At 41.0% G+C, this 23,889-nt stretch overlaps 1 protein-coding gene across 4 annotated transcripts in view; it reads left to right on the plus strand.

The window, feature by feature from the left end:
• The window catches only part of UTRN (utrophin), a 584,696-nt gene that overhangs the window by 88,697 nt on the left and 472,110 nt on the right, over positions 1–23,889 (plus strand). For all 4 annotated transcript variants that reach the window (XR_008598285.1, XM_054999201.1, XM_054999369.1 and 1 more), the window contains exons 8-17: positions 2,378–2,493; positions 3,238–3,392; positions 7,924–8,127; positions 9,756–9,937; positions 10,820–10,970; positions 12,182–12,301; positions 13,843–13,944; positions 18,156–18,263; positions 19,188–19,367; positions 20,870–21,042. Coding sequence is in view for 3 of the 4 variants with exons in the window: in XM_054999201.1 (XP_054855176.1) it covers positions 2,378–2,493; positions 3,238–3,392; positions 7,924–8,127; positions 9,756–9,937; positions 10,820–10,970; positions 12,182–12,301; positions 13,843–13,944; positions 18,156–18,263; positions 19,188–19,367; positions 20,870–21,042 (1,491 nt within the window). In the remaining variant the exon portion in view is untranslated. The remainder of the gene's footprint in view (positions 1–2,377; positions 2,494–3,237; positions 3,393–7,923; positions 8,128–9,755; positions 9,938–10,819; positions 10,971–12,181; positions 12,302–13,842; positions 13,945–18,155; positions 18,264–19,187; positions 19,368–20,869; positions 21,043–23,889) is intronic.

The raw sequence follows: 23,889 nt of genomic DNA on the forward strand, positions 1-23,889 counted from the left end.
TCTGGGATGTGGCCAGTGGGGGGAGCCCTACTGAGATGGGAAGGTACAGGGAACAGCAGAGCTGGTCTCTCCTCTCCTTCTGTTGGTAGGTGCTCCTCTTGGCCTACATGTGCTGCACCCACCAAGAGAGTTGGTCTCTCAAGCTGGCAAGCTTCTCAACCTGCTCGACAATGCTGCTTTTGATGCATGGGTTGCACATGGTCACCAACATGTACAACTCCTCCTTGGTGAGAGGATGTAGGTGGAACTGGATGTCCTGTTTTCATGAGTGTGCACAGTGCTGGAACAAAGTCTGCACGTCCTGTGCCTGAGTCCATGACGGAGGCAATTTTCCTGTGAAGTGTCATGATCAGTCCCAGGGTTGCCATGTCAGACAAGACTGTGATGGCGAAGGACTTTTACTGTCTGGGAGATGGTCAGCCAGTCCTCTTGGCTGAACTGACCATTCAGATGCTCAAACATGGCTTAGGTGGAGTTCCAGCAAGTGCTTATATTGGAGGTCAGGCAATGCTCTGGCACACCTGCCAGTACCTGCTTCTCTCCAAGTTGGTTAGTAGCTTTCACACTGCATGAGAAGTGACCCACAATGCACCAGCAGCTCATGATGAAACTCTGGGAAGAACTCTATGAAGTTTGTGGGCCCTGCAGTAAATGCACTTGAGGCCCACTTTCGTGGCCCCTGCCCAGATGTTTTGCTGCCCAGATGTTTTTGTCGCCATCTATCCCATGGCGACATCCCTGCCTACCCAACCCACTGATTGGCTCTCGATGGCAGCTGCACTTATCTTCCGTGTTGCACTTCATGGAAAACCTCAGTGCGGAGCAAGGCTTGGCAGTAGCCAGCCCAGTGGCCCTCATCCTGCCTGATGCTGGTAGTCCCACCCCCACCAAGAAGTTCATTGGGTTGCTGCTAATGTGTAGTCAGCGAGCGGTATACCTGCTGTGACTGAGAGCAAGTCATGATTTCTGATGTGAAGCAGCATGGAACAACTGTGCCCTCATATATTTCGTTGCAGATCTGTAAAGGAAGGGCACCACGGCCCTGTTCAGCGTATGCAAGCAGGGGGCATGTACCAAGAACAGACTTCTTGGAGCAGCCTGTGAAAGCCAACATCCTCAATAATGGAAAACAGACTTCCATCCAGAGCAAGCGTGCCAAACATATGGCCCGCAGGCTAGATTTGGCCCCTCCAGGGTTCGGATCTGGCCTGCAAGCATCTGGGAGAAGAAGCAGGAGGCTGGAGGCTGCTCCAATGCTAATAATCAACAGCAGTTGTTCTTAAGACTAATGAGATGCTTATCGAGATTTGCAGGCCAATAGAAAAAACTCATTCCATTTCAAGCAGATTATAATTATAACAGAGTTTTATGACAGCGTTTGTGTCTTTGAAATGAAGTTTCAGCTTTGAGAAGAGCAACTTGAAGCAATTTGACACACTTTCCCACCATGAAATCTCTTAGTGATCATATATCCACAGAAAAGTACAGGAGAAAATGAATTCCGAGACAGATTTTCTGCCTTGAGGAACCTACAGAGATTTTGGAATTCAATGTAATCCATTTTCAGTGGATGTCCATGAGGTTCCAGAGAAATTTCAGATGGAAATAAGTGATCAGCAACTTAAGGGTTTTGTTTCTAAAATTCTGTCTGTATTTGGGACAACTTCTGTCTGTGAATGGATCTTTTCTTTAATGAATGTCAGTAAATCAAATGTACATTCTCAGCTTACAGAGTCACACCTGAACCAGCATACACAACTGCTTATAGCATAGACTTTAACTCCAGACGCAGTAGTTCAGAGCAAGAACTGTTACTTATCAAAGACTGTTAAATAAAGGAAATACTGTAAGATTGGCTTAATGTTTAAAGAATGTTTGTATTGAGTACAAAAACAATATCATTAATTAGGTTTGCGTATGTCCTTTTTAAAGTCTATATCTCTAGTACCTGGCATTAAATTTTATGATACAACTTGGCCCAGCCCAACAAAGTGACATTTATGTCAGATCCGGCCCTCATAACAAAATAGTTGGACACCTCTGGTCTAGAGCGATCATTTTGCCAATGAGGCAAGTGACTCTAGCCTTTAGATCTCCCCTCTTGGTACTTTAATGCCATCCCCAGCAAACATCTTTCCCAAAGATGCTTGGCGTCCCTTCCCTATAGAAGACCAGGGGGGAGGGGAGAGCACCAGAGGTGATCGCAGGACCAGCCTCGCCTGGCTTGCTAGTGGCCATGTGACACCAACCTGTCTCTCCTCCCAGAGCAGCACCACCAGTTTGAGCATTTAAAGTATCATGTAAACAATTTTTATGGTTGTAATTACTAAGTTTATAAATTTGCTTATTATTTTATCTCTCTGTTATTTGTTTTCAGGCCTGAGCTGTTTGGCTGGGATAAAGTAACTAAAATGTCCCCTATTGGAAGATTAGAACATGCCTTCAACATAGCTAAAAATTACCTGGGGATAGAAAAATTACTAGATCCTGAAGGTACAGTATAATTCTATGCAATGGAGTATTCATATGTACATTGTTTGTTTTGTTTTTAATGTAGCTATAAAACCTAGAAATTACATATATGTAATACAATGTGTATACATGGTGCTAGTTATCTGAGATTACTTTTCTGTGTAGGTAGGAATTTTATTTTATTACAGTATTTTATTACAGTGCATCCAGATATTTAAGTATCTTTGAAAAAACATGTTTTTCCTGCTATTACATATTGTTTATGTGAATTCTTAATCTCTGTGGTTTTGTAACTAGCCTACTGAATTTCTGAAAGAGTCTTCTCTTCCAAATTCCTGCTAGTATCAACCGAGAATGATAAAACAGTACTTTAAAATAGTTTTATAGTGGTAGGAGAGTTTATACTTGCAGTTTCATTAGCAGAAAAATGTGAGGCACATGCACACACATACACACTCCCTTAAGCATTTTTGAAAAATTAAAGCATTAGTAAATGAAAAGTATTGAGGAAATAGAGGTGAAAATAAAGTAAGCTCACCTTACTGAGGAAGTCCACACTGAAAATTGTAAGTCTCTGGCAAGGATGACAATAACACACAATATAGTGAAAGGAGCAACCCACTGGAACATTTATAGATATGATGATGCAAGGTAATTGTGACATTAATGTAATTGAACATGTAAAAGTAGTTTTGTGCTTTGGGCATGATTTTCGTTATAATCATTTACAAGAACATCCAATAAACATCTCATTTATGTTTTCAGATGTTGCTGTACAACTTCCTGACAAGAAATCTATTATCATGTATTTGACATCTTTGTTTGAGGTTCTTCCTCAGCAAGTTACCATGGAAGACATTCGAGAAGTTGAGACTCTTCCAAGGAAATACAAAAAGGAATGTGAAGAAGCGGACTCACAGGTGCTGTGTGCAAATGCCTTCACATTTCTGGAAGGTTCTCTTAATACAACATTAGATGGCATTCAGAAGTTTCTCCCAAGAGAACTAAATTCAAAGTATCTTGATAAAGCCAGTATTAAGATAGCTGAATGAACGTATAGTTAGAAGATTCTTACTGTATAAACAAGTGCTTGTGCTTCCTGTTTTCTCTCTCATGTTGGTTGGTAAAGTAGATGGGCATGTTATTTGGAATGGATGTCTAAGACTTCTATACTGTATCAGACTTTCAGTCTAATTACTTATTACTTCTGTCTTCAGGAGCCATTCCCCTTGAGTACACAGACTATTATATATAATCTCTCCCCCGACTTTTATTAATATAACTGTGTTAGCTCTCAGTATTATTGCATTTCATGATCAGACAAGCTAGCTAAAGTTTTAATGTCACAACAAGCAGACATCCCACCACTGGCTGAGAGTTTGTACACAAATTAATATTTCAAATGTGTGATGGGACATTTTGCCAAGTCCTTGTCAGAGACCTGAGCTTGTACTTGTATCAGGTTTGCCACTGCATATAACACACAGGCTTCCGGAAATTGGACCTGTTATATAAGTTGATACTTAGAAAGGGCAGGATATTTTAACAGCTGAAGTCTCTTCAGGGAGTAGAAAAGACACCTCTAAAGTGGTTTTGAAATGTGTTTTGTTGTGCCATAAAAATACTATACGGTATCAGATCATTTTTCCAGAAAAAGTTTGACTTGAGTTTTTTGCAACACCTTTCTATAACGTTGTGAAGTAAAAGCATCACAGGCTAGTATTTATTTTTATGTAAGTGGAACATTTAGTTTGTCTTTACAAACACAGCTAAAAGTCTCTAGGCAATATTTCCTTTATTTTTTAATATTCTAACAGAATGTAGAAATTTATTAACTTACCAAGTATATGATAAGTAGCTACACAATACTGAAAGCTTCTTTTGAATGGAAATCATTTTAATTTTTAAATGAGTTTACTAGTCTGACTTGTGGCAGGCATTGATGATAACTTACTTGAGGCTATAAGATCATTAACAACTATGAAAGCTAGCCAGACAATTTCTAACACAGTGCAAAAATACTGTATCCTCTTGGTGCTAATGAATTAAGAAAATGAGCTAACAAAAAGCAAACCAGAATAAATGGGTGCTGAACACCCTGGTACTGGGGTGACTGGGAATTCAGAGTCCATGAACATGTGCTCTGGGGGATTCTTTCATTGATGAATAAAGTCCCCTTTGGGTCTCTGAAAAAATGGTTTTGAAGGAAGTAAATGAAATATGCCCTAACCTGGATAGCCCCAGTGAGCCTGATTTCATCACATCTCAGTAGCTAAGCAGGGTTGGCCTTGGTTAGTAATTAGATGGGAAACCCCCAACAAAGACTATGGTTTCAGGGACAGGCAATGGCAAACCACCTCTGTTAGTCTTTTGCCATGAAAACCCCACTGAGGTTGCCATACATCGGCTATGACTTCAGGGCACCCTCCATCCTGAATGGAACCACAAATGAACACATAGAATGTATATCAGAGCGTAAGAGCTGTGTGTGTATGTTGCAGGGATGTATGATTTGCTATATCTGGGTTGAAAATATACGTGAAAAAATCCCTTAGTGGTATTTTGGAGTATATTCAGGAATCCCAAATCTTAGATTTTTGGATATACAGATGTTGTTTTTAAAAAATAGGAGCATAGTTGTACTGTAAAAAGATTATTTAAGCTGCAGCTTTCCCTCTGTCTGTGTTCAGGCTCCGCAGACCTTTTGCTGTGGTGTTCCAATGAAGATCCCTCACGTGAAGCCCCCGTTCATTGGGGCTGCTGCTGGAGCGCTGTCTACAGAGATGCACGGAGGCGTGCGCCATGGAGCTGGCGTGCCTGGCCCACAGCTGCTACAGCTGGCCAGCTCTGCGCTGCCGCCGCCACCAACACATGCCCCCACCCAGCGCAGCAGCCGTGGGCCAGGCATGGCAGGCGTCCAGGGTGGCGGGCGGAACCTCCCCAGCCACCTGCTGTGCCTGACTGGGATCGTGGGCAGCTTCTATGTGCCGTCCCAGCCACTCCCTGGCCAATGGGGGCAGCTTGCTGCGTGGTGATGTCATCACGCAGTGACGTCATCACACAGTCTGGGGGTGCGTGTATGCACATAGGGGCAGCTGCGGGTGCCAGAAACCCTGGCGCTGCCCCTGGCAGGAGGAGAGGCTGGAGGTGCTACAAGAGTAAGAGATGGAGGTGTTCCCCAGGGTGCTGTCATCTCAACCCTTTCTCTCTTGGCCATCTCTCTCCCCTCCCCCCGCCCCACAACATGTCTGGCCCAAGTTCCTCACCAGAAGCAGCTCCTGGAGTGCCTGCAACTGCTAGTCACTGTGTTTGTCTCTACACCTCCACCATCTGAAATCACTTCCAGAGGATGAATGATCCCTATTATGTACAGCACCAGATGTGTGGGGCCTGGATCAGTTGAGGGAAAGACCTAGTTCATCTTTTGACTGCTAGCCTCAGGAACTATCTGAGGAAGCAGCACCAGGTGGTGCTTTTTGGGAGGGAGAAAGAGAGGCTGATGCTGCATGACTGTCAGCAGGCCAAGAGGGCAGTCGTTCTGTGACCACCTCTAGTGTTCTCCAGATGTTTGGAGAAAGTGGCACTAGTGTGCTGGGGAGGGGTGATGGTTACAGATTGCAAGGAAGAGAGTAACCTGCCTCATTGGTGAGATGATAGTTCTTGATGGGCAGCCCTTTTCTATAGTTGAGCATGTTGGATTCTGCAGGCTGCTCCAAGATACCTATCCTTGGTACAAGGTCCCTGTGCAGGATGATGGTGCCCTCCCTTTACAGGGCGGCTGAGGACAATGTGAGGGCGCAGTTGTCCTGTGCTAGTTATAATAAGCTCATGCTTTAAAGAAGTCCATTTAGTGTCTGAAATAGATTTTCATATCTTTGCCATGAAGTGATGTGCAAAAGTACAGATGCATGTGCCTGTTTTGGGTATTCTAAGAAGTGCTTCCTGTTTCTCCTATGACTTAAATGTCCAGAACCTCTCTGAGAGGCCTAGTTTTGTTCTGATAATAGGTGCTGCTTCACACAATACTTTATATGTAATTATTTGCAGGTCAAATAGTTATGATTTATACACATCTGTTCTACTTCAAGTTACAATTCTACATGATGCTATGATATGATGACGTAGTTCATATACACTTCCATGCAAAATAAAATGAGGTTGCTTGTCTCCCCCATGTTTTTCTATATCTACATGAAACTGCTGAGAGAGAGAGTCTGGAGATTTGGGCTGGGTTGTCATCAGTATGTGGATGACACTCAGCACCACCTCATGCTTCCAGTGGATCCCAGGGAGGCTATAGAATCTTTGGACTGATACTTGGAGGCAGTTTTGGGATGGGAGGGCCAGTAAAGTGGAGCTTACTCCCAACGAGATGAAGGTGCTACTGGTGGGTGGAAGGACTGATTTGGGATTTGAGGAGTCACCTGTTCTGGATGGGGTGGCACTCTCACGAAAAGAGCAGCTGCTCAGTCTGGGGGTGCTTCTGAGCTGGTCCTCCAGTTGGATAAACAGGTGGCAGTGGTAGCCAGGGGTGCCTTCCACAAGCACCAGCCATTCCTGAATTAGAAACATCTTGCCACTGTGGTACATGCTCTGGTAACGTTTAGATTAGATTTCTGCAGGACACTCTGTATGGGGCTACCCTTGAAGAATATCCAGACAGTACAGTTGGTACAGAATGCTGCAGTGAGAGTGCTGTCTAGAGTCAGTTGTAGGGACCATATCACTCCAGCCTGGTTCTATCTATACTGACTTCTGCTTCCAAGCCCAATTCAGGGTGCTGGTATTGACCTTTAAAGCTGGCTTTTTAAGTGTTTTGGCTGTGAATCAGCCCTCTACTGGTTCGAATCCAACTACTGCCATGAGCTCACTAGGTGGCCTTGGGTAAGCCACTCCTCTCAGCTTCAGTTGTATTGTGGGGATAATAATAACACTAACTTGTTCACCGCTCTGGGTGGGGCACTAATCTGTCTAGAAGAGCAGTATATAATCATCATCATCATCATTGTTGTTGTTATTGTTGTTATCATTATTATTATCATCATCATTATTCCAATTACACACAACACAATCAATAATAAATAATAAATAAAGATAGCACGATCTATTATTGTTACTGTGATGATGACAACAACAATGATGATGTTCAGGGTTCTTGTTTTGGGTGCCACTGTCATCTGAGGCTAGATGGATGGCAACCTGAAGAACGATCTTCTCGACCATGGCACCAAAATTAATGGAATTTTCTCCCCAGGAAGATTCATCTATCCCTCTTGATCATTGTCTTCCACCACTAGGTGAAGATTTTTCTGTTTCATCTGGCATACTCTTACTGACCCATCTCCTTGTTTGTTTTTAATTGCTGATTACACATACATACGCGTGCATGCCCTGAGGGCCCGATTTTTGCTATGTGACATAGTTGTCAATTTGCTTTTTTCTGCATTTTAGAGTGTAGTATCTGATGATAACCATGGAGACTCAAGAGCAGAAACACCTAGTACAGTGACAGAAGTGGACCTGGACCTGGACAGTTACCAAGTAGCTCTGGAAGATGTTCTTACCTGGTTGCTGTCTGCTGAAGACACTTTCCAGGAGCAGGAAGACATATCTAATGATGTTGAAGAAGTCAAGGAGCAGTTTGCTATGCATGAAGTAGGTTTCTGTTGGGGGGGGCAGCTGTTAAAAAAGGCTTGTACATGTATTTTTGGTAGTCAGATGGGTCATAGACTATCTGAACACAGCCCACAAACCATATATGGTGCTGTTCTTGCAGCCTTTCTGGGAGTCCAAAGACAAAAGTGATATTTGGCCTGGAATATCACAGGTTGTTTAGGCTTGTTAGATACTTGCAGCAGAAGTATACTTCCATTTCTCATGCACACTATCTCTACTAATTTTAATGCTTTAATTATTTACTGCTTTAAAATATTATAGATTATTTTAAGGTTGTTATTTGGTCATACTTAGGAGTTTCATTTTGTGTATAGTGATGGTGTTCTGTTGTTAATTAAGTCATTGTTTATGGAATGTGTTGATATCATAATTTCAAATTCTTGTGGAGTGGGCTTCTGCATACTGGGCCAATTTCAGTGGTGATTCTTTTTTCTTTAATTTATGTACCTCTCTGGGTTTAAGGTTACAGAGAGACAGAGTTATTTTTCAGTACATGTATGTATGTATGTATATGTATGTACGTACACCAAGAAATCAATTAGTACTTACTGCATGTTTAATAGATTACATGAGGTATTAAGTAAGTAAGTAATAAGATAGACAAAGGGTTGGAAAACTGTTGGAAGTCAAATAAAAGGGGGGAGGAAAGGGAGGGGGTTAGAAATAGATATTTATAAAGGGGGAATGTTTGTATTGTATGATTATATATTCTAATCCAATAAAAATTCTTTAGAAAAAAAAGAAATCAATTAGTACTTATAATGGCTCTAGAACTTGGAATCTGAGCTGCATTAAGGACTCAGTTTATGACCCAGATAGTGTCATGTTCTCAGAACATATGTATGTTCTTTCTTTAAAAGAAATCCCTACTAAAATGGCTCCCATTCTCTTGCCATTCCACAAACTGGAAAAAATTAATTATTCAGGAGAGCATTTTTACAAAGATTATAGGGCTATACGATAACAGAATGGTTCAGAAAGGAGTTTAACATGTCAAGTTAATGCCTGTGCTTTGTTTCAAATTTGTTTCAAATTTGTGCAATCCCAATCCTATTACATTGCTTATTGGATGTTCCATTCTGTTATTGCATATATTTACACTGTATAATCCATTTTGAGTCTCAGTGAGAAAGGTGGAATATAAACAACATAAATAAAACAAAAATACTGGCTAAAAGCTTAAAAATTGCTATTGCTAAACAATATGATGTATTCGAGCTGTTATATACAGTCCTTTTTCTGATCTGTCATGTATCTTTTTGTTGTGGGCGTAGCATCTAGTCTGGGCCATAGTCTTTAAACTGCAGGAATAATGGGGAGGATCCAGAGAGCTACCGTAAAAGTAAGATCTGACTTTGAATAGCAGAACTGTCTGCCATATCCCAAACTACTTCTGAAAATTGCATGAGTAGTTTGCCTTCAGCATTTGGGGTGGTCATTCAAGAAACACAAGACTTCTAATTGTGCTGTTGTTTTGACTCTGGCCTTTGTTTTGGTGAAATAGGACTTTGCCATGGAGAATCTTAGCTTATGTTTCTGTGTTTCAGTTTAAATATCTAAGGTCACAAAGTATGCTAATCTGATTTTTTTTTTTTTGCCTTTACTAGGGTTTTATGATGGAGTTGACTGCACACCAGAGCAGTGTGGGTAGCGTTCTGCAGGCTGGTAATCAGTTGATAGCCCAGGGCAATCTATCAGAAGAGGAGGAAAGTGAAATTCAAGAGCAAATGACTTTACTCAACTCTCGATGGGAGGCTCTGAGAGTCGAAAGTATGGATCGTCAATCTCGGTAAGTGACACCCAGACGAATTTTCCAGCTGTAATAATCACGTTTGTGTTTCACTCTGGGCTAAGTGGGTTTTAGAATTATTTGGCACAGCACTAAATTACTCTTCTCTGAGGCCCATTTAGATTACCTTGGCAAAAAAAAATAGTCAAGTAGTCTTAGGAGTCTGAGAGGCTGCCATACAAATATGTGGATCTATGTGTTGATTTTTTTATATATATAAAAACTTTTTCGCTACCTTTCTTTGCAACATGTGTCTTTGTGCATGTTCGTGTTCTCTCTCTCTCTCTCTCTCTCTCTCTCTCTCTCTCTCTCTCTCTCTCTCTCTCTCTCTCTCTCTCTCTCTCTCTCTCTCTCACACACACACACACACACACACACACACAGAGTCTGTATGGAAATTAGTGACAGGATGAATTTAGCCTTGTCATTCCAGGCAAGAGGGTAGGCCTCCTCATTCATCACAGCTGCTAGCCCAAGCCATCGGTCCAAACCCTGAGGAAATTTTATTTAGAATTCATGGGGCTGAGCAGGGGCACAGGCTATAAGCCAATGACCAAGAGCCCTTTGGGCTTTGCACTTGGTGATGCCAAAAGCTTGTGCTTTGGCAAACTTTTAAGTTATCAGAAGACTTCATCTGAAGTCTTTCCCAACTTGATGATATCCTAATGTTCCTTTAAAAGAACTCTTATTGTGGTAGCTGCTTTGTCGAAAGAATATTTCTGTTCAATAGAAGCAAAATAGCTTTTTGTGCATGTCCATATAGTTGATTGATTGTTGCATTTAAATGTATCTAACCATAGTATTTTATGTACTTTTTACAAGATATTAAGAGAACTGATATAATAATACTGTCTCCATGTATTTTTAAAAATAAACAAACAGCCTCCATGATGTGTTGATGGAACTACAGAAAAAACAACTGCAGCAGCTGTCTGATTGGTTGACTGTTACAGAAGAACGCATTCAAAAGATGGAATCTCAACCCTTAGTTGACAATTTGGAGTCCTTTCAACAGCAGATGAATGAGCATAAAGTATTTTCTTCCTTTCTTTAGTAAATATGATAGGGGAAATATGATAGGGAAAAATTATTCTGTAGCAGCTCAGGTATTCTGGTTGCCTCTGTTTGTGGAAACTTCCTTTTTTTGGTGAAGACTTTGATCTCCCTGTGCAATGAGCAGATCTGCTAGATAATTCATGTTTGAAGGGCAACAATTGTTAGAAACAAATAGTTAAATTTCCTTTGAAAAAAATTATGTGATGTTATGAGCTGAAGCTGTGGCCCTGACTAAAATCGGGGGTTCACAATGAAGAAGATCCCTGTATCAGAGAAGAAGGCTGCTGTTAAAAGCACCATCTGTGATTCTAGATTAGGTTTCCAGGACATCCCTTCAGAATATAAAGGAGTCATTAATAGACATGGCCATCTGTTATTAATGTTAACTAACATCAGAAGTAGTTTCTTGGTTTGCTTGTTAGTTTATGGAGCAATGACTGTTCCTATGAAAATATCTGGATGCAACTCAAGGACTTTTATACAGAGAAAACGGGTTGCTTTCATGATTGGTTGTCTCTGCTCCAGCCAGTGGCCAGGGGAAAACCATCACTAAAAATTATCAGCTTGTCAGTGTTGCTTAAACTATCGGCTTTCTGGGTGTGTTTAATATTTTAAATGCCTTGCTGTTTGAGTCTCATTTTTTTCTATATTCTGAATGAAGCCTTAAATTGCACATTGGTTTTAACATGTTGAACTAAAGTGAACGAATTAACTGTTCAGTTGTTTAACCCGAAATCAGATGCTAGCAAAGATAATAGTTAAACTATTACCAATCATATAAGCAGGCAACCCCTATCTGCCAGTCTGAAAGTAAAATACTGGGTGTGTGTAGAGCATGGCGGCCAAACTATTCTGCCCCATTAAGACAATGGCTTGGATCCAGCACAGGGCTTTCTGTGAAGGGGAAGGGTGAGGTGAAGTTTGCTGACTTCTCCGCTCCTGCTGTAGCCTTTCAGCTCTCTTCTGGTGCTGTTCCTGTGGGTTTTGTTTTACTCAGGAGCAGCATTGCAGGAAGAATGTGGAGCTCTAGTGGGAGGAAGGGAAATCCTGCTCCATGAATGCAAATCCCTGCTCTTTCGTGGAAACCTCTGCTGGATCCAAGCCCTCATTTTCTAATATAGCTGGCAGAAGCAAATGAAATAAAATATTCACTGCTGATCTTTGTAACGACTGAATCAATATTTTCAGAGTCTACAAAATGATCTTGAAGCAGAGCAAGTTAAAGTAAACTCATTGACCCACATGGTGGTCATTGTAGATGAAAACAGTGGTGAGAGTGCCACAGCTATACTGGAGGAGCAACTGCAGGTGAGTGGACTTTATATTCCAGGTGATGTGCTGCTGTTGATGCTGTTGAGTATGTGTGACTACTGTATTGTGATTATAGTACTAAACCTCTCCACTGATAGCCTGCTTTAACTTGATTTTTAGAAGATTGCTAAAAGATTTCATCTTTCGTTTCATCATATAATGTTTTTACCTTCTTGTTCACTAATGGTAAAACAGGTTCATTCAAGTGAATGTTTGATGTGAACAGAAAAAAATGTTTGTAGCCATGCTGATTTCGTAGAATGTAAGGTAGATGAATAGGTGCTGCTAGTGGAACAAATATTTATTTCAAATGAATGAATAAAAATTTCCTTTCCTGACACAAGTATTCAAATAGAAAACATATTGACGCTTAGGATAAATGGATTCCTGCAGTTCTATCCCATTTTGGGTTTGATCCTTGACTGCTCATTAGGTATATGTGAACTACCACAATGCAGAGCACTGGGAGTAGAGAGGGAAAGGACCACACTTTGCTTTCCCTTTTAACCCATTCTGCCCAGTGGGCAGGTAACCATAGATGTGGTACTCCCTGGTAAACACCAGATAGCCTCCACTCCCCTGCTGGCTTTCTACCTTCACAATTGGTTTGGTTGTTGAAGTGTGTTTTATGGTGGAAGTAGGGTACTTACCTGAATCTGTGCAGATTTCTGTAGCAGGAAAGATAAAGTGCTACAATATCCTCCTTGCTAATGTGAAACTTGTATGTCCTCTTTTACAGAAGTTGTGTTTTTAAAAAGATGCAAATAGCAGTATTGGCCCACACAAAATTCAAAGCAAGAAACCAAATCCATGCAATGCCTTTTTATTAGGATCAACCAAATTGACTCAAAATTTTGTGCAAGGTTTTGAGTTCATTAGAGCCCTTCATATGGCAGATGTTACAAATATAAAAAAGTGAAGGAGGAAAGTGTGTTTATCTATTTTAATCCTTACTGGAATAAGTGCAGCACAAGTAGAAGGAACTGCAAGGAATCATAGTGAGAGGGGAGAAGTAGTTTGAAATTCCTTACCTCTACAGGACTAAATGTAAACTTTCAGAAGCTTGTGCAGAAGTGCTGTCCCCTCTCATTCTTTGAAAGTTTTTAAGCAGAGGCTAGATGGCCATCTGTCAGCAATGCTGATTCTGTGACTCAGTATGAACTTATGCGGATCATGAGAGGAAAAGCAGGAAGAGATGAGCTAATGCTTGTCTCTTGTGTCCATTTCTTGTGTGCCCAGGGTAATGCCAATTTCCACTTTGGGGTCAGGAAAGAATTTTCTTCCAGGCTAGAGTGGATCCTGGAAGGTTTTTGCCTTCCTCTGGGTATTGAGTAGGGGTTACTGGGGAGCAGCTGTGAATTTCCTGCTTTGTGCCAAATGTTGGACTAGATGACCCTTGGGATCCTTTCCAGCTCTATGAGTTTATGAATTTTTTTCTATGAATTTATAAAACCAGCCCTGAAATAGTTATGCTTCTATTTATTTTATTTTTGTAAGTTTCTATGGGGAAAATACATGGTCTGTTTTGTTATTTCTAGAAACTTGGTGAACGCTGGACAGCAGTTTGCCGTTGGACTGAGGAACGTTGGCTCAAACTCCAAGAGATTAATATCTTGTGGCAGGGACTCTTGGAAGAACAGGTTAGATTTATTTATTTGGTTTGATTTATACCTTGTTCCAGTCTACTTATAATTCATTAAAAGTATTTATACCTGTCTTTTCTCCTAAAATGCAAGGCCGCTTTCTTTGGGAGGCTTTATCCAAATATATATAATTTACATTAAACAAGAAATATGAGTAGAAAAGAGCAAGAGTCCAGTAGCACCTATAAGACTAACCAAATTTGTGATAGGGTATGAGCTTTTGTGAGCCTCAGCTCACAGCATAGGTGCTACTGGACTATTGCTCTTTTCTACTGCTACAGACAGACTAATAGGGTAACCCATCAAGAAATATGAGAAAAAGCTGGAAGAAAGAGCTTTCCAAATATGCTGGTATTCGTTGACAAAATGCTCAGTAACTTTGTTATAGCTAGGGTGATATTGCTGTCATTTAATTCTAAGGCTCTGTTCTCATGACTTTTCTTTGTTTTAGAATGTGATTCTGTGCAGAATTACTTCAGACTAAGCCTATGGATTTCAGTGAGTTCAGCCTGAAGTAACTCTGCATAGGAATGTTTTTTTAATAGGGCCAGTTTTGCTGTGTGCTGTGCCTTCCTACAAAAGTAAGTTGGCATTACATGAAAGGGGGTTTAGAAATAACCACTTCTCTTTAATGAGTCTGATCCTGAGAATTCAACTAAATTTCTGTTGTTGCATTCTTAAGGAGTCTTGGTGAGGAAGTGATTTTTTAAAATTCCCTGAGAGACATATTCAGGCCTGGCGCGTCCACGGAGATGGTGTCGGTAGCCACCTTGAGAGCTGAACTCTGAAGGAGGCGCCGTGCTGGCCCCCAATGACCTCCCCTGACCCAGAAACGGGCTATATCCCTGCTCGCCTCTCCGCCCCTTTGCTGCTGCCGCCCTCCTTGGCTCAGTCCCTGGCGAGCCAGGTGCCCTGGTGGCACAGCAGCAAGCAGAGAGGAGAGTGGGGAAGCGGGCCACGTCTCCACTTGCCTCTATGCCCCTTCAACGCTGCCGCCTGCCTTGGCTTGGCTCCTGGTGAGCCGGGCACCCAGGCGGTGCAACAGCGAGCGGGGAGACGAGCAGGGAAGCGGGCCACTTCCCTGCCCCTTTGCTGCTGCCGCCCGCCCCAGGTGAGGGGGACGCTTCTGTGCAATGATGTCACAAGTGACGTCATTGCGCAGGGCCGGAGCGTGCATGCGCTTTGCGCGTGCACACAGGGTGAGAGTCGCCACCTCCTGCCTCAGGAGCCCCATGACCACATTACGTTGCTGCCCCTCCCAATCATTAAAAATACTGAAAGCAGGCTGGAAAAGCTGGAAAAGGTATAATTTTGGAGGTGTATTTAAAATTCATCATTTTAAAGTCTACAATACCAATTTGGTTAGTAGGGGAGGGGGCGCAAGTAGGTATCTTGTCTCAGGCACCAGAAACCCTGGCACCCCCCTGGACATATTGTAGTTATTTCTGTTACATGGAATCCATATATAAAGAATTACTTTGTGTAATGGGTCAAAGCAGGCAAACTTTTGGCTGCATCTAGCAATATGCTTGCACAAGTATTGTGGATCTTCTCTGTTCCACTCCACCAGCATCCCGTGATTTCAGCAATAACTTGATCCAGGGATTTTCATAGTTTAATGGTGTTTACGGGAGTTTACGGGCTTAAAAACATTTGCTGCCTCTGTCATTTTTATGAAGGGAAAAGAAGCTTTTTCACATTAAGAATTGATTTTCACTGTCCTCAGTATATGAGTGTTTTTTCTGGTATCTAGTTATGAATCTCTCCTGTGGTGATTAATAATTACAATGTGTTTAGAATTATTTATAATTCATGATGATTTATAATTCATAATCTTATTCAGAAGATTAGTGAATAAGTCCTTCTGTCTTGTTTACTGCCAGAGTCTAGTTATCTACATGATGGGTGAATGATAGATAAGTGATTCACCTGCTGCTTTCCTTGAGTATAAAGATATCATTACGTGTACACAGCATCCAGAATGTTTAAAAAAATTATTCCTTTGTGAGTTTTAGGGCCACTGAGGAACTGAACATCATCAATCATAGTAAAGTAAGATTAAATGAGCAACAGTATATTCAAAGGACTGTGTTAACCAACAGTACGTACTGGAAATAGTCTACAGACACTGCACTGCCAATATTAAACACAGCTTATTAATCATATGAGGGAATACATTTAAGATTAATAGAGTAGAATAATGGAATATAAGAAAAGAACCTTAACAGAAGTAATCCTCTACAGTACTGAATCTTACAATCTTGAAGGAAGCATTTGTACTGCAAGGATTCCTGGGAGGAGCCTGTCAGGAGGGCTAGGCCACCTAATATTAGGGCTGGAGGGCAGATCTTTTCTACATTGCACCATTGTCCTCAGGTGCTGCTCTTTAGTTTCCTATAGATGACTAATAATGATGTAATTGTACAGAAGAAAGTAAATGGATGCACTCAATGTCATTGCTTGCAGTGGGTCTTAAACCTGTTTCTGGTGACTGTGACATTAGCCATTAAGAATACAGCCTGCCCCACTGTATATCTCCTAGGTTCTTTATCTTGGTCGTACCAGTGTGTGATAGACCACAGGGATTTGGCTTTTTTACATACCAGGATTTTATTTGTTCATTATATTTGTGTCCTGCCTTTTCCCAAAGGAGCCCAGGGATAAGCCTCAGTCTCATAACAACCCTATGAGGTGGGTCAAATTGAAGAAGAATGACTTGCTCAAAGCCACTTGTTGTCAAAAAGGCATTTTGTAGGTTGCAAGCCAGGGCTTGAATGCTTGATTTCATGGGACCAGAAGATATGTAGAAGGGGGCCATAGCTCAATGTTAGAATATCTGCTTGGCATGTAGAAGGTCCTAGGCTCAGTCCACAGACTCTCTAGTTGAGAAGAATCAGATAGTAGGTGATGTGAGAGACCTCTGCCTTTGACCCTGTAAAGCTACTGCCGGTTTGAATAGACAATACTGACCTTGGTCTGATTCAGTATATGGCAGCTTTATGTGTCCATGATTTTTTTCTGGATTGTACCAACCATTTATCTGTAATGATAGTTATAAGGATGAGCAATGAAGACTGGAAAATATTTTGCTCATTCTACTTGTGAAGGTTTACAGTTATTAATGGGAGAACATGAATGAAGTGATTGAGTTGATGAACATTTCCAATTTACCAGTTAAATGGTTGGAACAACCTAAGGAGTGGAAGCACACAATACATGGCAGCTTTGGAAGTGCAGCAGTCACAAAGTCAACATCCTTCAGGTAATTCAGTACAGCACATGTAATGCTGAATCCTAGTTTACTTCTGCAACTGGCTGTAGCTCCCTACCAGGAGTACCACTAGTACATGCATTTGCTGCAGAGAGATTAAGGAAATAAGATAGACTTTCAAAGGGCCTTTCTACATCAAAGAACACTATCTGTCTTGGAAACCTCATGGTCTAGGTGACTATTGACTATAAAAACACTCGATACATGCAGCTGCCTTATACAAAATCAGACCCTTGATCCATCAAGGTCCGTACTGTCTACTTGGACTGGCAGTGGCTCTCCAAGGTTTTAAATTTTTTTTTTTTAGGTAGAGGTTACCTGCCACCTGATCATCCTCTGGAGATATCAGCAACTGAACCTTGTACATGTCAGGCAGATGCTCTGCCACTGAGCCGTGGCCTCTTCCCAACCTAAGTGTTATGGCAGTGTAGGGGTTTCATTTTGTATAGACCTTTAAAGAGTAAACTTTGGTGACTGGTGGGGGTTGAGTAAGAAAACATTTAACAGTCATGGCCATATGAGGGTGGAGGGGGGCGGTACTGGTTTACGAAGAGCTACATATTGCCAGCAAAATATGAAGTAAGGAAAAATTGTTTAAACTCTTACATGGAAAAAAACAACTTAGATCTCAAGAACACAAATTTGAATGCTTGTGGTGCCTTTATTATTGCAGTCCGTTAAACTGAGTTTACAGAGACTTCTGGTTTTGACTGATCAATTTTGGTATAGTAAACTGTGAACTTCTAGTAATGGAGGTTGTAAGCTACATTCCATATGTACATTTCACTATTGCTAGTGACTGTAAGTAGAACAAAACACTGATGTGATTCTAAGGTAAATGTTACAGTTAACATACCATGATGATGATGATAATTAATAGAGACTTAGAGAATTGTGTAAACATTCCTGTGGCATATTTGTTTCTCACTCTCTGCAGTGTTTGTTAAAAGCCTGGTTAGTTGAAAAAGAAGAGGCTTTAAACAAAGTACAAACAAGCAACTTCAAAGATCAAAATGAGCTTGGAGTGAATGTTCGAAAGCTGGCAGTGAGTATTACTTGTTTTTCATTTCAAGAATAACTTAATAACACTAAATGTTACATCCTGTTCTCTCCTCAGTAGAGATGGGCACGAATTGCAAGACGAACTAAAGTTCGTCAAGAACTGGGCCGGTTCATGTTTCGTGAACCAGTGGTTTATGGAAGCCCGTTTTCCATGAACTGGTCTGCCAGTTCGTTTGGTTTGTGTAAAAGCCCAATACCCCTTTCTGTGCCACTGCGAAGCTGCACAGAAAGGGGCATTTAACCCCCCCAATCAGCTGCTTGTTGGGGAGCTCCCTGTCAAGCAGCTGATTCAGGCTGGTGGGGGGGTGAAATGGCAGCAGCACGGAAATGGCAGCAGCACAGAAAGGGGTATTTAAACCCCAGAAACCATGAGCCATGAACTGGTTCGCGAACTGGGGCAAGTTTGTGGTTCGTGAAATGGGACGAATCATGAACCACACAGTTCATTTTTTTCCTGGTTCGTACACACCTCTCCTTCTCAGTATCAACTTGCTATTCCAGCAGCGCTGGGGTAGCATCAGATTGCCATCCTAAATGTTAATATCATGGTTCAGCAATTTTTACAGCAACTTCTTAATTTATTTTCTAAATTCATGGGAGAAATGTGGCTGGAGAAATGTGAAATATTTGCAGCTATATGTGAGATACTTGACTGTCCAAGTCCCACAAATGTGCTAGGTAAGTGTGAAAATGGTGCAAGAATGGTTGCAACATGGCAATATACACCTAGGTGTATTTTTGATTTTTTTAAGGGGGCGTATTGGCTCAAAAATGGCAACCAATTGTTTAATTTTGTTTACACTCACAAGTAATGTCTCACACTGTCCCATACATGTTATCATGTAACAATTGTATTTGATGTATCTTATTAATTTGGAAAGTTTGAACAAAATACCTTTTCTGTCAGATTTTGAAAGAAGATTTGGGAATGAAGCGTCAGATGTTAGATCAGCTGAGTGAGGTGGCCCAGGATGTGACACAGCTACTCAACAATGAGAAAGTATCAACAAAAATTGACAGTGATCTGGAAGAACTAACACAGAGTTGGGACAGTTTAGTTCAGAAACTTGAGGATTGTTCTGATCAGGTAACCATAAAAATATTACTGTCCTTTCCGGCTTCCAGTTATTTGTTAATAGTTCATAACTATTGTCCTTCAAATGTATTTTTTTTTCAAGAACATGCTTGGAAACTAAGGGTTTTTAAAAACTAAGTATGACTAAACTGGTGACAGGTGCTATAGCTACTAAGAGAATGAGCTGTGATCTGGAAGCTGCCAGGTTTTAGCATCACCTTAGCTATGAGCTCATTAGGAGATTAAGCCATTTCGTAGCCTCAGCATCCATCTGCAATATAAGAATAACAACACTGGCCTACCTTACTTATACTAATTCTGGCTTTTGTAAGGATTACTGAAAGTATATGGGTTCTGAAAGTTATATTAATGCTTAGCTGTTGTTATTAATAAATCCTTAAAGTGAATGATTTCTAAGCACCATTTCTTATAAAATATCTTTTTAAACTGATGCATGCTTGATTTTTCTGATTCAAAGTGTTTTTACTTATTCTGCTGCAGTCGTAGTAATAGATTCAGGGGGCAGTGTGTGTGCAGGAATTTAGGACAGCCCTCCAGCATCTCTAATGCAGTTTTGAGGGCTCTACACCTGCTGCTTAAAAAAAAATGATGTGAGGATGTCTGATCATACCGTTTCTGCATTTCTTGGTGTAAAATTGAATTGTACCCAGTTTTAATTTTTGAAAAGGTTATCTGTTAATTTAATTTAAACCTGTTAATTTAAATTTCTTAACAGGTGGAAAAAAGTAGTACTTTCACACTTCCGTGGTTTTTTCCCTGCCAATATATGTTGGATTGTGCATTACTTAAGAACCTCTCTTTAGTTTCTTACACCATTGGCTTTTGTAACAGTTTATGGTATGCCCAGCTAAAATGAAGTTTGCTTAAACAGAACATAGGGTCTCCTTTGCTTAGCACAAATAATCCGTAAGCCTTTGCTGACAACTTGTGTTAGACTCAGGCCATTCCAGATGGATAGTTATGGCCATGTAACATAAACATTTATAGTAGAAAGTTACAGACAGACACATCACACAATCACAATAAGACTTCCAGAGCTTACAAAGATTTAGGGAAAGGCCCCTAGTACAGCTTGTGAAATTCATGCTTTCATGCGGAAAGGTCCCAGGCTCAATCTCCAGCAACTACTCTTAAACTATATCATGTACAAGGCTGGGGAAGAATTCCAGCTTTGTTTTGAATGCCTGTTGCTTGCCACGATAGAAAATACTGAGCTCAAAGAGTTAGTGGTCTGATTTTTAAACAATTTTTCTTTTTATATAACTGTCGATATTGTGCGTTATAATGAAAGGCATGTTGCAACCATGGTATAAGACCCTTTGAATTAAATGGAAGGGAGTAATGAACCTTTTTTATCTTTCCTAATGAAATAGGTAGAATTTTGGCTGGGTCATGTCCAAACTGAAAAGTGTTACTGCAGTGTGATGAAACAAAATCGCCGTTAATCCTTTAAAATGTTGTATACTTTTGCTCAGTACAAATTACTCTTCTAGGTTTCTCAACTGGTTGGAAATGTTGGCATGGTACAAATTTCACAAAAAATCATCACAGAGACAGTTACTGTCAAAGAGCAAAAAACAGTTAAGCAATCAAAACAGGAACAGTTTCTGCCTCTTCCTCCTCCAAAGAAAAGACAAGTCACCATAGACACAGAGGATAAGAAAAAGTAAGCATATTTAATTTTGAAAAGCCTTTTCAGCTCACTTTTTCATTGAATGTTTATAATGATGTTGTAGTAAAATTTTGCTTTTCCTCAATTGATGTAGTAGCATACATGTTGAAAACAATCACATTATGTTTTTGGATGTTTTTACCAGGCAGTGATTAAAATGAATCTTGCAAATAATGCTTTGGAGATCAGTTAGTGGCTGCTTCCACACACGTTGGATAATCCACTTTCAATACTCTTTAGTGAACATTTGAAACTGATTTTCCATGTGTGGAACAAAAAATCCACTTCTAAAGGATTACAAAAGTGCATTGAAAGTGCATTATTCAACGTGTGTGGAAATGGCCACTGTCTGCACTCTCCTTAGCTGCTGCTTTGTGTGTGACAGCTGCTACCTTGGCTGCCCATCCTTCTATTAAGAGGATGCTTTTATTCTTCTGTGTTAGCCTGACAGAAATACAGCGTATCACTATGGCTGTTGTATCTGTGTTTTCTTTTAATTTTTTTATTTATAAATTTAAATTGTTTTACACATTTTTAAAAGACAAATACAGTTTGGCCTAAAGTCTAAATGCAGATCAATGCAAATACAATAAAAAGTTTCAAGTAATGAATAAAACAAGAAGGAAAAATACAATAAAAGTAACACATTTATAGTGCAATCCTGAGGTGAGGGGCAGAAATGCACAGGGAGCTGACTAGGAGTTACGCCGGTGTACCCCCCGCCACACTGGTGCAGCAGTCCAATGGCAGCCAGGCATTGGCATAACTGTGGCATAACCTTTCGGACTTTCCAATGAATTATCTCTGGTTAATAACATTCTAATAATAATATTCGATTTATATACCACCCTTCAAGACAATTTAATACCCACTCAGAGTGGTTTACAAAGTGTGTTATTATTATCCTCATGACAATTACCGTGTGAGGTGGGTGGGGCTAAGAGAGTTCCAAGAAGCGGTGACTGACCCGAAGGTCCCCCAGCTGGTTTCAAGTGGGGGAGTGGGGAATCAAACCCAGTTCTCCAGATTAGAGTCCCGGCACTCTTAACCACTACACCAAACTGATCCTGGGCTGGGATGGATGGGTAGCCCCCAAACTGGCTCCATGTCCACCTGCTCACCCAGCCCCCATCTCTGAAATGGCCAGGCTGGCAGGTGAATAGGTGCCCTGTCTGAACATGTGGTGCAGTTATTATCTTCATGACAATCATTCTCTGAGGTGGGTGGGACTGAGAGAGCTTCAAAAAGCTGTGACTGACCCAAGGTCACCCAGCTGGCTTCAAGTGGAGGAGTGGGGAATCAAACCTAGTTCTCCAGATTAGAGTCCCAGCACTCTTAACCACTACACCAAACTGATTCTGGGCTGGGATGGATGGGTAGCCCCCAAACTGGCTCCATGCCCACCTGCTCACCCAGCCCCCATCTCTGAAATGGCCAGGCTGGCAGGTGGATAGGTGCCCTGTCTGCACATGTGGTGTGATTCTGTTACTGGAATTGGTCTCCTTGCGAGTACGAGAATTTATGGGGGAATTAGCAAGCGAGAAAGACAGCTATGCAAGAGACGGGTAACCACAGGGATCTATCATCAATTTCTACGGGGTCCCTTCCAACAGAACAAATGAGGCTGGTGCTTAATATCAAACCGTAAATTTTATTGAAGAACGAAATGGCATGCACATACACACCAAATTACGGGGTAAAAATAATTACACACACACACAGAGGAAGCTTAGCCAGAAGTTGGGAATAGAGAGAAGGAAGAAGTATATCTACCTATCCTGAAGAGTAGTCCAGTTTGCAGGAGAAGAGAGTAGCTTTGAATGCCAGCGTCCTTGGCTAGGAGAGCAAGAGGCTTGGGCAAACCTTAAAGGAACAGTGCTTTGGGTCCATTAATTGTGAACGATTTGAATGAGGCCAGGGCTCTACCTTGATAGGTAAAATGTGCCCTGAGGTGGAAGAGCCCACCTAGCCATTAGAAAAAAGGCTCCAACAGTCGGTTCCTGGGTTTGACAGAAAGTTTGATCGCCTTGATTGGTAGCTGCCGGGGTGTGTGAAAGCAAATGCAAAACATGTTCCAATGCTGCACAAAAGGGATAGTTTGTTAGTGAATTCTACCGGAGCTAAGATGATGGATTTAGGTGGGGGCTGTAATTTCCCAGGAACAACTGTATATACTTATGAATGTCATTTGATTAGCTCCTCAATCAAGGACAGGAGATTTCATCACGGAAGAAGGGAAAGGAATGTGTTAAGTGAGGATGACTCTGCGAGACCTTTGTTGCACTGGACTCCTTTGGGGCTAGAGGGACTGCAAATCCAATCACCTCTTAATCACTCCGCATTCCTATGTGGCATTCCATGCATGCCGTGTTTTCGTGGGATTCAGCAACTGTTAGTAGTAGTAGTAGTTTATTTTCCATGGTCAGTGACCAGCAATTTACAAAAACATCAATAAAAGGTACCACAGAAGAAAATAAAACATCAATAAAACCATTCACAATACCTGGGTAAAATCATTCATGATACAATAGTATAAACTTTAAAATTCTCAGTGGTACAATAAAATCATTCACTTAGACACTAAGGATTTCCTGATCCTTGAAGCAATCCAACCAAATCTGGCCACCTGAAATGTGATCTTAGGATGTCTATCTGAAAAGAAACCCCTCAGAGTGCATATCCTTTGGCTACGGGTAAGGGGCAAAGTTGAAAAAAGAGGAAGAGATTTGCAAAGATTGTTATACACCTTGCAATCAAATATAATGTGTTCTAATGATTCTATCCCTTCCTCACAACAGGGACAAATCCTTTCCTCATAAGGGATTTTTTAAACTTCCCTTC

The sequence above is a fragment of the Eublepharis macularius genome, chromosome 1 (assembly GCF_028583425.1).
Source record: "Eublepharis macularius isolate TG4126 chromosome 1, MPM_Emac_v1.0, whole genome shotgun sequence".
NCBI classification, from domain to species: domain Eukaryota; kingdom Metazoa; phylum Chordata; class Lepidosauria; order Squamata; family Eublepharidae; genus Eublepharis; species Eublepharis macularius.